Source organism: Cricetulus griseus, chromosome 2, assembly GCF_003668045.3.
Source record: "Cricetulus griseus strain 17A/GY chromosome 2, alternate assembly CriGri-PICRH-1.0, whole genome shotgun sequence".
Taxonomy (NCBI): Eukaryota; Metazoa; Chordata; class Mammalia; order Rodentia; family Cricetidae; genus Cricetulus; species Cricetulus griseus.
Genome location: NC_048595.1, coordinates 321,227,589 through 321,243,072, shown reverse-complemented (window position 1 = coordinate 321,243,072; position 15,484 = coordinate 321,227,589). Strand labels below are relative to the sequence as shown.

Below are 15,484 nucleotides of genomic sequence, written 5' to 3'. Positions count from 1 at the left end.
ATATGTGTCATCTCCTTCATTTATGTATACCAACTCCCAGAGGTTAGTCCTGTTAGGGACCTATATTATAATGAGGATAAACAGGCAGAGATTGAGTAATTTGCTTAAGGTTACATTAAGTGTTGAGTCTAGAATCAAAGACAGCATGACTCCTTTCTCAGAGTGTGACATTAACTAGAACAGTGGCTCCCAACAAAATGGCATTGGCAGTATCTCCAAACACTTTTGATGGGCATTTCTGCTGTCTAGTAGGAAGAGTCCAGGATGCTGTCCAACATTTTCCAAAGTACAAGAAAGCCACCAAAGTAAAGACTGGCCCAGGCTACAGTGTCACTGGTGAGAGATCTTGCTGTAGCTTAGGAACTACTTTAAATCTGGATCTGAACAATCATTTAGAGTGGTCAGTCACCTCAAGGTATCCATGGGGTCCAAGTTCTAGAGGTCTCGAAGGATACCAGAGATCAGTGATGCCCAAACCTCCTATAAGTGGGGCCAGAGAGACGGCTCAGCAGTCTATCACACTTCCTGCCCTTGCAGGGTGAGTTTCCACCACCCACATTTAGTGACTCACAACTGTCTGTAATCCTAGTTCCAGGGGATGTGATGCCCTCCTTTGGCCATTGTGGGGTACCTGTATACACACTGAGCACATATAGACAAACAGGCACACACATACAAACAAATAAAATACACAATATTTTTAAATGTTAACAAAATTTTCATAAGACAGAATATTCTCATATGAACATCACATCCTCCCACATATGGTAAATCACCTCTAGATAATGCTCAATATAAAATAAATAGATGCTGTAACATATTGTTTCGGGAATGAGCCCACACATGTTCACTAGCCACACTTTTATTTGTAAGGTTTGTTGTTGTTTCTTTGGTTTTGAATTCTTGAGACAGGGTCTTGCTATATAGAGCAAACTGTCTTGGAACCCAGACAGTGGTTTGTCCCAGCTTCCCTTGAGTGCTGGGGTTCCACGTATGCACCATCCCACCTGGTGATCACACCTGGCTATCTCTGATGTATTTTTAGTGTGACTATGCTTGAACCTGTCAGTGTAGAAGGCAGCTTTCTTTCTGTACTTCAAAACCTTAAGAAAACCTACTAGGGATGACCTTAGAGAGGGCAAAGGCACTGAACCAAAGCTCCTAGGAATTTGGGAAATAGGTCCTTTGTCACTTACTGCTCCAAGTCTTCTTCTCCTGTATAAAATCGAGTGGATTTTGTGATTTTCTTTCATTTGTAGGAGTCTCAAAAATCTGTGGAGACTCTAGAAGAAAGTGATACTGTGAGAGTGAATGTCCTGTATAAGGATTATTATCAGCTGGGCAGTGGTGGCGCATATCTTTAATCTCAGCAGAGGTAGGTGGATCTCTGAGTTCAAGGCCAGCCTAGTCTACAGAGTAAGTTCCAGGATAGCCAGGGCTACACAGAGAAACCCTGTCTTGAAAATACAAAGAAAAACAAACGAAACAAAATTATCATCAAACCATTTTGGAGTCTTTGGGTGAGAAAATATTTCTGTGGACCGCAAGACATAATAATATATAATACTAGGTTAAATAATATATAAATACTAAGTTAAAAGTAAATAAATTGTGATTTTTTTCTTACTATATGTTTGAACATATGTGGTTTGGGGAGTTATTTAAGTACTATGCTTTTCTTTAAAATGAATGACAATCAGATTCATCCCTTAACTGTGTTCATCCCTTAACTCTAACTTACTGGGAGAGAAAAGAATTCAGGTTGTTAGATCAGTTCCAGGTAGTATATTTGCATGTGATAAGTGACCATGAACTAGATCCATGAGTCGAAACAGTTGTGCACTGTAGTCATCCATCAAATGGATGTAAACTCACGAATTTTGTGGCACTGAGGTTTTTGGTGAGTGAGGCAGCTTGGTTGTATGCGTGCTTCTCCCAGACAACAGGTAGCGTCACCTCTGGAGTCATCACGAACTTCTCCCCGAGTGTCACAATTGTGCCGGGTCCTGTGGTGAATCACCCAAGCCTTCAGGTGTGCATAGCACACACTCGTGTCCCGGCAGCAGCTGGAGTTATTTATTTATTTTGAGGGACCAAACCATTTCAGACCCGGGGATAGGGGAGCTGCGAGGATGCTCCCTGCGCCTGCTCCTGGGCAGAGTATACCAGGGGGCCGCTCTCTTTCCCCGGAGGCCCAGCTGGGGACTGAGCCAGGGCCGGGCCACCCTCCTTCAAGCTGGACCCTACATAAAGGTGTCAGATTCAAGTCCTCCCATAGGTCAATTTTCTAAAAGTGCTTTCAAGTTTCCATGGTGTTTTTTTTTTTTTTTTTTTTCTCCCCAGAAGGGGAGGGCCAGAGAAGCTTTTGCTGTTCAAATTCTTTTCCTTGTATGTAGACGCTAAAAGGAAGCTTTGCACTGGGCATGTTCGGATGTGAATGGGTTTGCTGATAAGCAACAGCCTCCCGGAACCATAGACTTAAAATAGTCCTCCTCCCACCACCACCTCCCCCCCAGGAGCTGCAAATGGTATCTGCCAAACAGATGACAAAGTACCTTGGACTGAATCACACCGAGACAGCATTTTGAGCAGAACGCAGGCTAAACTCTTGTAATTACTGTTTATAGCTGGCCGAGGCTTCCTAGGAGAGGGCAAACACAAGAGGAAATAAGTTTCCTGAACCTTTCAGATGGCAGTGCATTAATTAAAGGCCAGCACGGGACGAGTAATTCTCAGACAGGCTCCGAGTTGTTCCTGAGACCACAGTTCACCGCACGTTTTCTCTGGAGGGAGTGAGTAGATAATTGGGATTATTTTTCCCCCTTTTATTCCCCATCCCCACCTCCGTTTTGAACCCATGGACTTGAACTCACAGTGAATTGAAGAAAGAAAGAAATGGATATGTCTGACCCCAATTTCTGGACTGTGCTCTCAAACTTTACTTTACCTCATTTGAGGAGTGGGAACAGGCTTCGGCGCACACAAAGGTAAAAAACGCGGGATCTTCCCCTGGAGTAGGGAATGCTTTCTCGACCAGAGGCTGGGGGCTGCCGGATCCCCATTGCAGCTGGCATTTTGTTTGTTGGTGACAGTTTGAAAAGTTTGTGCCTTGCTAAGGGGGGAGGGGGGTCTCTGTTTCAAGGGCTCCCTCCTCCGTGGGGCTTCCTGGGGGTCCTGTGATTGCACTGCTCAGAATTCTTTTGCAGTGTGGATAATCAGACATTGCCTTGCCATGGGGCGCTTTGTCTCTGTCCATTTATCTACTTGTATTTTAATCAGTCATTCGCCCATACCTGGGCCTACTGGCATTCCTTACAGAGCCTTCCAGAGGCTCCCCTATGTTAGATATTCCATCTATCACTTATAAGATGGGCATCTGTGTTGCAAAGAATAACCTAGTGAGCCTGTTTCACACTGACTAATTTTAAAGAAGATCTGTACAACTTTAGCATTTTGACTTTTTATTGTTTTGATGACATTTATTACTAATATAGGACTGGCCTTTCATTTGTAGTATATATTTAACAGAATGGCTCTGGGTGGGGTAGAGTTTGTGGAGAGTGGAGATGGGACTCACGGCAGCAAGTGAAAGGGAGGTCAGAGTGTGTTTGAAGACAGCTGGAGTGAGATTATGATTTAAAGGAGGCATGTCTCATCCACATTTCTGTCCAGGACAAAAAGTAGTGTGGGTGTTGTTTTAGAGGGCTACACCCCCTGCATTTTATAAATGCAGATTCTTTTTTAAAGTCAAATTTGGCTTGGCATGTACAAGTGAACATGCTTGAAACAGTGTGGTCAAATAAACAGGATGCCGACTATCAGATTTGGAATTTGGCAATCTCTGTGCTTGCTGTTTAGAGAATACAAGAAAATGGTTCTTTTGGAGGAGTAATACCTGTAGCTATAGATCGTTTAAACGCATATGTCAAGTGCTTTAAAAAAGTTAGTCATTTTTTAAATTGTCTATGGTATTTGTTGCAGCTTAGAGTTCTCCTACATATACACACATCCACAAATCACATGGCAATCTCTCTCTCTCTCTCTCTCTCTCTCTCTCTCTCTCTCTCTCTGTGTGTGTGTGTGTGTGTGCATGCGTGTGTGTATGTGATATATGGAAGGCTTTAAAATCATATTAATGCAACTTGAACAATGCTGATGCTCCTAAATCACAGAGGATTTCTTGGCTGTTTTTCCTGTTTTGTGATACACCTGTGTTCAGATAATTTTTTAGTTTGGTTTGGAAATCTCCCCCCCCCCTTACACTGTGTCCTCTCTTCTCCCAAGTTTTCAACATAACAAGTAAAGTTGAGGAAGAATACAGGGTCTCCATAAAAGGGCCATTGTGTCTTGCCATGCTAAATGCCAAGGTTCTCACCTGTTCAGTGTGGTTAGAGCATTTTGTTTCCCAGCGGGGCAGTCTTGACTCTGGCACAACTCTGTTCTTACATGGAACCAGTTCTTGGAGAGATAAGGAGGCCCAGCCATCATATCTGTGTGTCTGGCCCTGAAGAGTAGGTGGAACCTTTCTTCTTTGTTCCCACCCACCTGTTGACAGTCCTATTGAGGGAGTCTGCTGCAAGAGGAATTCTCAGGCTGGACAGACCTGAGTCTTAGGATAGTATCTGGTCCAGCCTGCTCACTCCAATTAAGTCTGATGTAACCTGGGTCAGGAGAGTTGGGGAGAGCTCTTTCCACTCTCCAAGTCATGGACATATGTCTTCAGTTCAAGAAAATAGAAAGATGGATTTTCTTCTTCCTTTCTAGGAGTATGGAGTTTGAAAATGTGCCCCACACACCATCTCGGCAGCCATCCATCTACTTATTGTCTAACTAACAGGCTAGCCTTGCTTTGTACTTACTGATCTGGTATCCCTGACCCAGAATGCTTGGAAGCAATGTATTTTTGATTTTAGTTATTTTTGGAGTTTGGAATATGTACATAGTTGTCACATCCATAAATTAGAAACTATTCTAAGACACCAAACTTATGAACATACTCAGTTTATAATTGTCGGGAAGTTTGGGTTTTGAGATTTTAGATGAGGGATCTCAACTTGTATGTAGATTCACAAGGTTGAAGAGCAGAGACCCTCCTCTGGTGTGTGTGGCTCTGCATTTCAGCTGTGTCTTTCCCCAAGGCTGTGGGAAGTACGTGTTTACACCATGCTCTTCCATTTCTGGGATGTCTCAATTGACCTAAATCCTGATGTTTCCTAGCCTGTCTTTACCTGGAAAGTCTGTCCTTTCCAAAGGATCTCTTTATTCTTCATATGTGCTGTCCTTTCTGCCAGGCTAATGTCTTGACCGCATACTTGTCAACCTGTATGGTAGATTGCATGCTGTGACTGTTGTACACCAGCTACTTTTTCTGGTTCATATTGTACCTTATTGTAACCTGTTAGTAAATATCAACTTCTAGGAGTAAAATTTAGCTCTGAGCCCATGAATGAGCATCATAGAGCTCATTGGGATAGGAAGGATGTACCAATTAAACAAAGGAATCAGATGCTTCATTCTCACCTTAAAAACCTGAGCTATGGCAAATGCTGTCACCATGTAAGCCCTTGGTTCACTTCATCACAGTTTCCCTGCTGGTCCAGCATGGCACTGCCTTATTAGTTTCTCCTCTCACACTAACTTGGTGTCCTGGCTGGCCTGTAACTCCTGGGGAAAGGAACTCACAGAGTTACTTTCGCACACAAGGATTGTATCGTAATCCTTGGATACCAAACATGGTAAGGCCATGAGAGGCATGGTTGTCTGGATATATGCTGACTAGTTACTGCTTTGCCTTAAAGACTAGAGAGTCCCCTGGAAGTGATCCCTTGTGTAGCTGTCTGTCTATACCCCTTTCTTTCTGCCTCTACTTCCCAGCCATTTCAGTGTCACTGTCCTGCTGCACTGAGGGTCACAGATCTGAACTTCATAGCCAGACTCTTCCCAGCTGCTCAGGTTAGAATGGAGTAAGCTCTGCATGCAACGTTAACTTCACAGATGTGTAGATATTTCATCCATTGAGAATCTCTTACAATGGAAAGGAGCTGCCTGCATCCCTGTCAGCACCTGTTCTAGTGCATTTTCTTTTTCCAGTGGATTAAGATCTTAGGGAAGGGCAGGAGTCAGACATCCTGTAGTCCTGTCTAGTTTAGGTCACATGCTGCTGTTTCCGGGTTGGCGTTTGTTTGTCCTGAAATGCTCTAGAAGCTCTGGAACTGCTTGATTTTTAACTTTCTTTTTGGTTTTGTTTTGTTTTGTTTTTGTTTTTTTAAGACAGGGTTTCTCTCTGTAACAGCCCTGGCTATCCTGAAACTCATTTTGTAGACCAAGTTGGCCTCAAACTCACAGAGATTCGCCTGCTTCTGCCTCCCAAATGCTGGGATTAAAGGCAAGCAGCATCACCCCCTGGCAATTTTTAACTTTCATATTCCAAAATCTGGCATGTTGTCATTGGCTTAGGTGTTAATCTCCAAACGCTAATGATAGACCCTCCCTGGCCAAATCAAAAAAACCTCTATCTATGCCAATAGAGCAGTCTAGTTCACTTGATCACTTCAAGCAAATTTTCTGAATATATTTTCTGAGGACTCCAACTTATCAGAACCAAGGAATAAAAGAAGTTTTCTTGCTATTGTTTTGTTATGTTTTGTCCCTAATTTGTTTTATGAGTTTGCATTACTTAGGGTTGTTCTGAGCAGCAGGTATGTGCAAGGAGTTTTAGCTGTCATAATTGTCAAAATATATTGAATCTTTCTGAACACTGCACCTTCCCTTCAGAACATCTGCAGGATTTGTTGAGTTGTTCTGTTCGTTTTTGTCATGCACATAAGAGAAGGATGGAAAATGGACTTTTGTTCTGCCCTGACATCCAGGGTATCAGTAAATTTGCACTCTCCTCCTTTATTGAAAGTCCAGTTGAGTCAACATCTATTGAGCACCTATTATGTATCTGAGTATGTGACTCAAAGCTGAAAGCCCAATGCATGCCTTCTGGGAAACATGCTAGGGAATCCTTATAGACTAGAGGTGTGTATTCCTGAGGGACAATAAGCCACAAACACACTCAATACAAATGAGAAACTTAGATCCAGGGAGCTAGGAGAGGAGGTTCTGAAGATAAGTTGTTATTTTGCCGACGGGATAGTGCCTTCTTGATGTGGGTAGAAATGGTGTGACAAAGTCTTGGTGACTGTGACAGCACAAAGATCAAAGAAGACTACATAGCTGAGTATTGTTGGAGCAGAAAGAGCCAGAGCACAGGCGGACGTTGCTGGAACTAAAATGTGAAAAGGCAATGCTGAGGAGGGTGCAACAGAACTTTGTACACTTGAGTTTAACTCTGGACCACGTGATGATGTTGGGCAAGTTCACTTTCTTGAACTTCAGTCACTCCATCTTTGAAATAGGGCTAAGTAACTTGCTTATTGAGTTATTATATGTCTAAGCTTCATTACTGTTTCCTTTCATCCTTAACAGGGCTTGCCCTGCTGCTCTCTCATCTCTCATCAGCTTCAGCTTGGCTAATGTGCCTTTTATTTTCCTAATGCAATTACTGGTGAATAAAAACTCTGAATAAATCTTAGCTGTTGACATCACCACTGTCATTACAGCATGGGGATGAGTAGTCAGTAATGTGGCTGAGGAGAGCTGAGGGAGTGTATCCTTAATCCAGTGCAGGAAAGGGGGTGTCCTGTGGGTCTGAGGAGCTCTGGTCTGGAAGTAGGGTAAGATCTACCCACCAGTCAGTCAGTAAGCCATTGCATTAGCCTCGCCCTAATGTTTTGTCTAAGTTTAAAAGAAAGGATCTTCTGCCTTTAAGAGAAGTTAAGGATGTGAAGTTGATGGGAGTCAGTGAGCCACTGGCTCTGAGGGACAAACAAGGAGTCCATGCTGACTCTGGAAAGTGTGTTTTTGTTTGAGGGCCATCTGGGTGGTAGTCTGGAACCACGAAACCCGTGACAGTGGGGAACGGGAGAAGAGAGGGGAACCTATATTTGGAGTTGCTCCTTCTATCCCCCAGACAGTGAAAGCACATCTGTGCCTTTTGAATTATGTTCTAAGGTCCATAGAGAATGAGTTCCTCAATTCAGTTCATGCTGAGGCAAGGGATGCAGTACTGGAAAAGACAGTGGGTCAGCCTCAGCGGTCAACAGATAGCTAAACAATCCCATTGCCAAATTGAGGTCAGTGTTCGACAGCTGTAAGCAAAAACTTAGAAGAGGAGGAACCTTGTGGGCATCAAGTGGGGGGGGGCTGCTTTAAATACTGAGGCCAGGGAAAGTCTTTTGTAAATGTAATGTTTAAAGGGAGACTGAAGGCTGTGGGAAACATCTGGGGGCAACTGTCTGGGAACATCAAAGGCTCTGAGGCAGGACAAAAAGAAAGTCCCCAGACAGGAAGTTGAAATTTAGGTATAGGGCATTGACCTGGAAGTCATCATTTACACCTTGGGAGGTATAAATTAACTTAATCTGAGAGAGGAACAGAGCCTCATTGCAGGAATGGGCATAGGTGAGTCTGGGGACAGAAAAGAAGACTTTCAAGGGGAAAGTCCCCTAAGGATGAAGGGTGCCTGTATGTGAGTGTGTTGACCCTGGCACATGGGAGGTCATCTGTGTCCCCAGAATCAACAGTTGTCCAGTGATGCTCTGAGACATTTGACAAGCAGGGATGGAGTGAAGTAAGGAAATGCAGACTGGGTGGTGACCACTTTCTGTGGGTAGCTAAATTCAGCAGTCATACACCATGATACCAAGCCTTATACGTCCAGGCAGCCCAGCAGCCTTCTTGAATCACATCCCTTACTCACTGTTGCTCACTCCATGGCTGCTTCATCACCAGGACAGGCAATGACAGAAGTTTCCTTTTTACCTCGTTCCTGGGAGCTCAAGTTCCCTCACACAGCCTGTGAGTCTTTCCTTCCCTCCCTGCTCGAAGTTGGGGTTTCTCTTTAAAGCCTTGACTCAGCTGGGTGTGGTGGCCTACTCAGGAGGAAGAGGCAGGAGGATTGCTGGAAGTTCGAGGCTAGCTTGGTCTACATGGTGAGTTTCAGGCTAGCCAGGGCTAACTAGTGAGACACTGCCCCTAAGCATACATACATACCCACATAAAGTGTCCAAATTTTAGTGTCCCTAATTCCCCTCACTGTCTGTTAGCTTCCTCCTGAGCCTTGGCACCAGGCCTTTCCCCTGCAGCAGGTTCCACAGGTGGCTGAAACCGGGCCCCACATGTAGCTCCTCCTTGCCTCTCCACGCCTGACCTGCAGGCTAGGCCCCTCCCTGAGTCCCTGTGCCCATTTCCTCCCACTCCTTGCCTTGCCCAGGCCTGTTTCATAACTGCTTCCTTTCATCCCTGTCTTCATGTTCTCCACTCTACCTTGCCTATGGCTGCGGGACTCGCCCTGCCATTCCCTCATCCACTGTCAGCTCCAACTTGGCTAATGTGCCCTGAAGCTTTCTTGTAGTCCCTCCCCAACCCCCTGCCACACCCTGCCCAACCTTTTCATGAACACTCCATCCAGGAAAGAGAGGACTCCACTCTAAGACCTTGGCATTGATAGGTCTTAATGCTATTTGCTGAGGAGGGCCTGGACTTCCTCACAGGACAGGGAATTTTTACTGACTCTGCAGTTCCCCATACAGTTGACCAGATCCCAGCAACCAGGAGACAGAGGCAGGTGGATTTCTATGAGTTCAAGGCCAACCTGACTTAGAATAGGAGCTCCCAGATTGTCTGTGGTGCCCTGGAATGTTCAGGTGTACTGTGATGAAAGGAGGAGAACAGGAATGGGAGAAGAGCAACAGTGGAGAGGGATGTGGAAAAGTGGAAAAAGACTTTTCAAAAGACACTTCTTGAAAATAAACCAGGAGAATGTGAAGGTGCACTTCGACGGGGAGGTGTGGAGTTTTCATCCTGTAATTGAGTGGTGCTAGGTACCATCTTGGTGCATCTCTGCTAACTTTTTTAACTCTCAGGATCCTGGGATTCGGAGGTAGTGTAGTAGACGGTCAAAGGTGGGGGTACAATATGTTCATCTTTTATGGATTTGCTTCGTTTTCTTTACAAATACATCTTGGCATCAGGAGTTTAAATAGTATCTTCAAAGCAGGGGAGTCATAAGCTTTGAGATAGAGACTGATAGATACTGGTATCAGGAAATCGTGAGTCCCTGTGTGGAGGTACCCATAGACAAAAAGTCCTGCAATTGTGCTCGTGCCACATAACTCCGTGGATAATCTTCTTTGTATTGATTAGAATAGAAGCGGCTCATCTCTTAGAAGATTTAGGTTGGAGGCCCAGAACCCCCCTCAGCATGGTCCTGTGCACACCCATTGCTAGTGTGAGCATGTACAAAGCTATTCTAACCTGACCTAGCTTCACTAGATGTCATCTAGTCATTTGGATATGACATCATGGTAACTGAATAATCTCTTTAAAAGTTAAGTAGGAGAGCCAAGACATTTAAAAAAGGGCCCGGGGCTACCAGGATGTAAGTAGATGAATGGTGTGCACGACTCCATCTATTAAAACCCATCACCGTTTGTCAGTAGAGACTGGCTGTATACTAATAGTCACAAATGTGTTTTTCATGACACATGGATACATTTTGTAACTAGAGAAATCTCTAAATAAAAGCTCACACGGACTGTTCATATTTGTAGTTCAGATACTTTCTGTTTTCTTTCTCCTCTATCTGCCTGGAGAGTAGGGACATTCCATCAAGAACATGGCTTTAAATTCTAAAAATGTTGACCTTAATCCTTGTTATAGAACAGGAGGACTTGGGGAGTTTTAGCTGGACTTAATGGCTATTGGGCATACTTTTTTAGAGAAGGTAATTACACTGATATCAAACTGAATAGTCATATTGTTTTGCCTTGAAGAAAAAAAGAACTTAGGACAGACATTAGGCTTTGATCAGCCCCTGTAGGTAAAATGGATTGCTAGAAATAGGCAGCATTAATGTTTATCTCCTTCCTTAAGCACCCCATTGTTTGCTTTGTTATAAAACGGGGGGGGGGTGTGTTTCTCCATTGGGTTCCTCTTTTGGTCTTCAATTTATCAGTGACTTTGGTCTTGTTAGTATGGTATCTTTTATACACTGTAATTGCAGGTAAAATGTACGTCTCAACATAACATCTCAACCCCCTCAGAGCTGAGAACCAGCTCCCCACAACTCTGGAAATGTTCTAACCCGACATCGAAGTTCACATTGCAAGTGTCTTTTAGAGTAATGAATTAAATTCCAGGCAGATCACCAGGGTGGGAAAAGCCACTTGATGGATCACATTGCTGGAGCCTCCTATGGTCATGAGACTTGAGGGAAGAAAACTGGACTCAGCAGGCCCATTTTTTCACTGTGAATATTGTAGAAGCTTGTTTGGCCATGCTTTGCTCTAATTTTAAATGTGACAGCACATGTTTATGTCTCAGAATTGACTGTGTCAGCCCCTTAAGAGTCACCCTTAGAGGATTACCTACCCGCTGAGGAGTTTTTTCGCTGTTAAATCTGAAGGAAGTCACTGCACCGATAGCTTACATAAAAATATGTATTCCCTTCTCACATTCAACATGTGTGCCTTGTAGAATGCCCTGTGCTAAATGTCTCTACATTGGAAATTACAGTTATCAAATGTTTGATTTTATAGATTCATGGAAAGCTGGGGTAGGGAGAGTATGTTTGTCGTGGGAAAAGCTACCAACTGAGTAAAACTCTCTAGGAAATGCCAAATGAACCCTTTGTACGGTAAAACAATAGCCATTAAGTGGCTATTATGTAATGTTGTTTCCTAAGTCTGAGTTTGATGGCTTGTTGATCTTGGACCTTGAGAAAGAATTCCTGTAAAAGTATTACTTTTATTTGGCTCAGTTCTAGACTTTTGATGCAAAAATCAAAAGCTTCTTCCAAATAGGCTACCCAGACCAGGGACCAGCATTAATGAGTTGATTTGACCTTTGCATGTGAGGGCCAATTATCCACTTGTTTCCTTTCATCCTAATGCCCATCCACATAAACAGATAACTCATTCACCCCAAAGTAGTTTTGCTGTACTGTTCTAGAGGGCAGGCAGGTGGCCAGTCACCTGCATATCACCTGCCTTGGCAAATTGAACAAATGGTTGTGAATTTACATTTCCCATATATGGTAGTTCCCAGAATGGGGAGAGATCTCATTGTCTCCAGTGACCAGAGTGGCAGATGGTCATGTAGGGAAGTTCAGACTGCTTTGGGTGGGAGTTCTTATGGTAGATTCTGTGAAACAAGCTGGTGTGCTTATGATTCATAATTCTCTGTGCATTTTGGGGGCTCTGTGTCTGGGCTTAGATGTTTAGGCCACAACTGTAGTAAGCACTGGTTGTCATATTTTTACTGTATAGCATTACTACTCTCAGTAGATGTAAGTTGGGTAAACTAGCCTTAGAAATCAAGAATTTTTAAGCTGAGAAACAATATTGCTTTTCTTTTTAAAAATTTTAATTAACTAGTTTAGTCTGTGTTCTTGTGTGTGTGTGTGTGTGTGTGTGTGTGTGTGTGTGTGTGTGTGTGTGTGCGCGCGCGTGTTTGTGAGTGACATAGCAGAGGACAACTTTCAGGAGTCACTTCTCTCCTTCCAACATGTGGGTCCCAGGGGACTGACCTCAGAACACCTGGGCTTTTACCCACTAAGCAATCTCACCAGCCCAGTGATTCTTCCTTACAAATTTAGACTCAGATTGGAGACCTGCTCTCTTTAGCCCATTTCTTAGATCTGATGGCTTTGATGCCAACTCCTACCAGGCAGGCTTTCTGGTTTTTGGACATTGTGAAGATTGCTTATCCCTTGATGCTTTCCTACATGACCTCTCTATGAGCAGTCTGGGGAGTTCTTCCCTGTTGAGAAGTACCTTAAATATTAGTCTACAATCCCACATCACGCTTGGGGTAAACTGTGGGTTACAATACAGGTATTTAACTTGTTACACATTAGTGTGACACCACGTTTTTTATGACATTCCTATGCTTCAGGCACATTTGTGAAATGGGACCCAGCTTGGGAATCCATGAGGAAAAGGGTTGTGACTCTTGGCGCCAAGAGACATTTAGAAGTATTGAATCCAAGCCAGAGTAAATATATGTGCCCTTTACACTTTCTTTCAGTTAGCAGAAATCACTTCTGAACACTTACTTTGGCATTAAGGAAGCTCGTCATGACCTATTGTTCAGGGAGACTGGAGTCGTGTTGTAAGCCAGTTCTTTAGTTCCCGTGTGAGTGACATGCTCACCAGGAGCTGAAGAAACAGCCTTCGCTTTTCAAACCTTCCACTCTTATAGGTGTGTCCAGCAGGCAGTGGCTTGTAGCTGTTCCTTCAGCCACTTAACAGGTTTGATTTCAAATCTATTTAATAGAGAAACTAATATGGTTGGAGGGTATTCATGGCCCAGCATGTATGGACTTCGTTGGGAAGTCCCAGGTGTGTATGCATCTTAAATGCTACCTTAAAGCCATTAGAGTAAAATGCTTTTGGATTTGCTATTGTTTTGTTCTGTTTGTCTTCTAGTCACAGATGAGGTTTAAAGATGTACTAGGAATTAGATCAAGGAGGGTGGGAATGCCAAATCTGAGGCTAGGTAACTCCTTTTGCTGCCTTACAAGCCCTAAAGAGAAGCCAAGTGTTTATAAACTGGGCCAGAAGACAGGGAAGCCAAGCTCGGGAGGAGTTACCTCAGAAACATGGGAAGTTAATTACAGTTAAAAATACTTAGAGGGGGTGACTTCTGAGTCATAGATCTCTGTGTGACCCTTTTACTGCTCAGGGAGGTTACAGATGAGCCTGAATCACCCTCTGAAACCTGATAACCTCATAACCTAATTGTACTGTTTGACTTCTGTGGATGAGGTCCAGGCCTTGCCACATTGCCACAGTTTTTTGTTTCTGTCCCCAGAACTCATCCAGTTCCTTTTTATATGACCAGGGTTATGATAACTATCTGGGAAGCAAAGATAGTCTATGACATGATTCTTTTAATTCAGTAGCTCAGTTCAGTGGGGTTAAAAAGAAACATAGACAAATAATTATAGTAGCGGATAATAACCGGCAGCCTCAGCTAAGGGGGGAGCAATAGGGGGAGTATCTGCTGAGGGAATCGGATATCAGTTGCACTAAATCCTCACAATGGTGCTATAAAGGTGACGATATTATAGCAATGATGCAGATGACAAGTGGAGACTCAGAGATGATGCAGTGATCCCCACGTCTCACCAGTATTAAGTGGTGAATACTGATGGGAACCTGGCCATTCCGATTGCTATGGAAGTGGGCTGCAGCAGTAGTCTAATTAGTGAAAGTAATGTTTGTAAAGCAAGGCTATAGTGTGTTAATTTTACAGAACGAGCAGCCTCTTGGCAATTCAGGAGATATTTGTGGCACAGAGAGCTCTGATAATTTTGAACTTTGCTATAGAAATGCCACCTGCTGTCTGAGGGGAGGGAGTGAAAAACAGAAGTTGGGTTTACTTTGTTTTAAAATTGCCACCTGCTGCTTCCCCTTGCCATTAGTGGAAATTGTATATGTATGCTCCAGCAATTTCCTCGTCTTAAAGCATCACAGCTTCTAATGGTGTTTGAGTGGGCTTGTGCATTTCAAGCGAGGCTTTGCTTAGGATGTGGCTCTGAACAGCTGCTATTTTACGGCCTTTTCAGTGAGGAACTCCCCACTGCATCCAGGCTTATTTTTCTGAGATTTCCCTCTATTATAAAGGCCTGTGCATTCACTTGAGCGTGGGTGTTCTGAACATATTTAAAATCCCTGCAGATGGGATGGTGCATATAGTTCATGGTCTAGGACAGACAAAAGTTCTTGCATCTTATTTGGCAGTACCAGAAGAGTACCAGGAAAAAAAGAAAGAAAGAAAAAAAAAAGCACTCCTAAGAGGTTTTTAGAAATGGATTATTTATAGACTTCTTTTTAAAAATACAGTGATTTCATTGGATTATACTATGCTAATTTCTTAAGAGGGCCATGGTTGATGATACTCAGTTAAATACACCTTTTCCTGTGAGAAAATCACTATATTGAGAGGTGGAAGAAGTAACTGCTTTGAAATGTAAAAGACAACTCTATCAGAATAAACTATAGTCTACAACATACAAAAGACACAAATACTGTGTTCAGAACTCTCTAAACCAACAGAACCCTTCTCTCGGATTCCTGTGTTAGAACATTGGAGCCCTTTCTAAGTAATTACTGCCCCCTTTTTAAAGACAGAAAGGGTAAATCTTCCTCTGGGTTCTTTCTAACTGCTAAAGGTGTTTTCATGGCTACTGACCCAAATCCAAGACTGCTTTATATGGCTTTACGAAAGAGATAACAGTAGAGCTAACTTAACCTGGAGAAAGTCCAGCCAATGAAGAGTGTTTTGTTTTGTTCTGAAATCATGTTTATTAATATATTTTATAAATGTCCAAGTTTGCTTTTCTAATTCCAAAAGGAATATGTGGAATGTTTCT

The 15,484-nt window shown here is 43.2% G+C and overlaps 1 protein-coding gene across 8 annotated transcripts in view; it reads left to right on the top strand.

Moving 5' to 3' along the window:
* Mast4 (microtubule associated serine/threonine kinase family member 4) overlaps window positions 1-15,484 on the top strand; it is a 594,674-nt gene that overhangs the window by 429,410 nt on the left and 149,780 nt on the right. Inside the window, exon 1 of one of the 8 annotated variants that reach the window (XM_027401578.2) lies at window positions 2,349-2,987. The exons of 6 other annotated variants lie outside the window; for them this stretch is intronic. In XM_027401578.2, coding sequence (XP_027257379.1) covers window positions 2,896-2,987 — 92 coding nt within the window. In that variant the 5' untranslated portion in view covers window positions 2,349-2,895. Of the gene's footprint in view, window positions 1-2,348; window positions 2,988-15,484 lie in introns of those variants that run through there. One more of the 8 variants, XM_027401579.2, reaches the window with a different exon arrangement.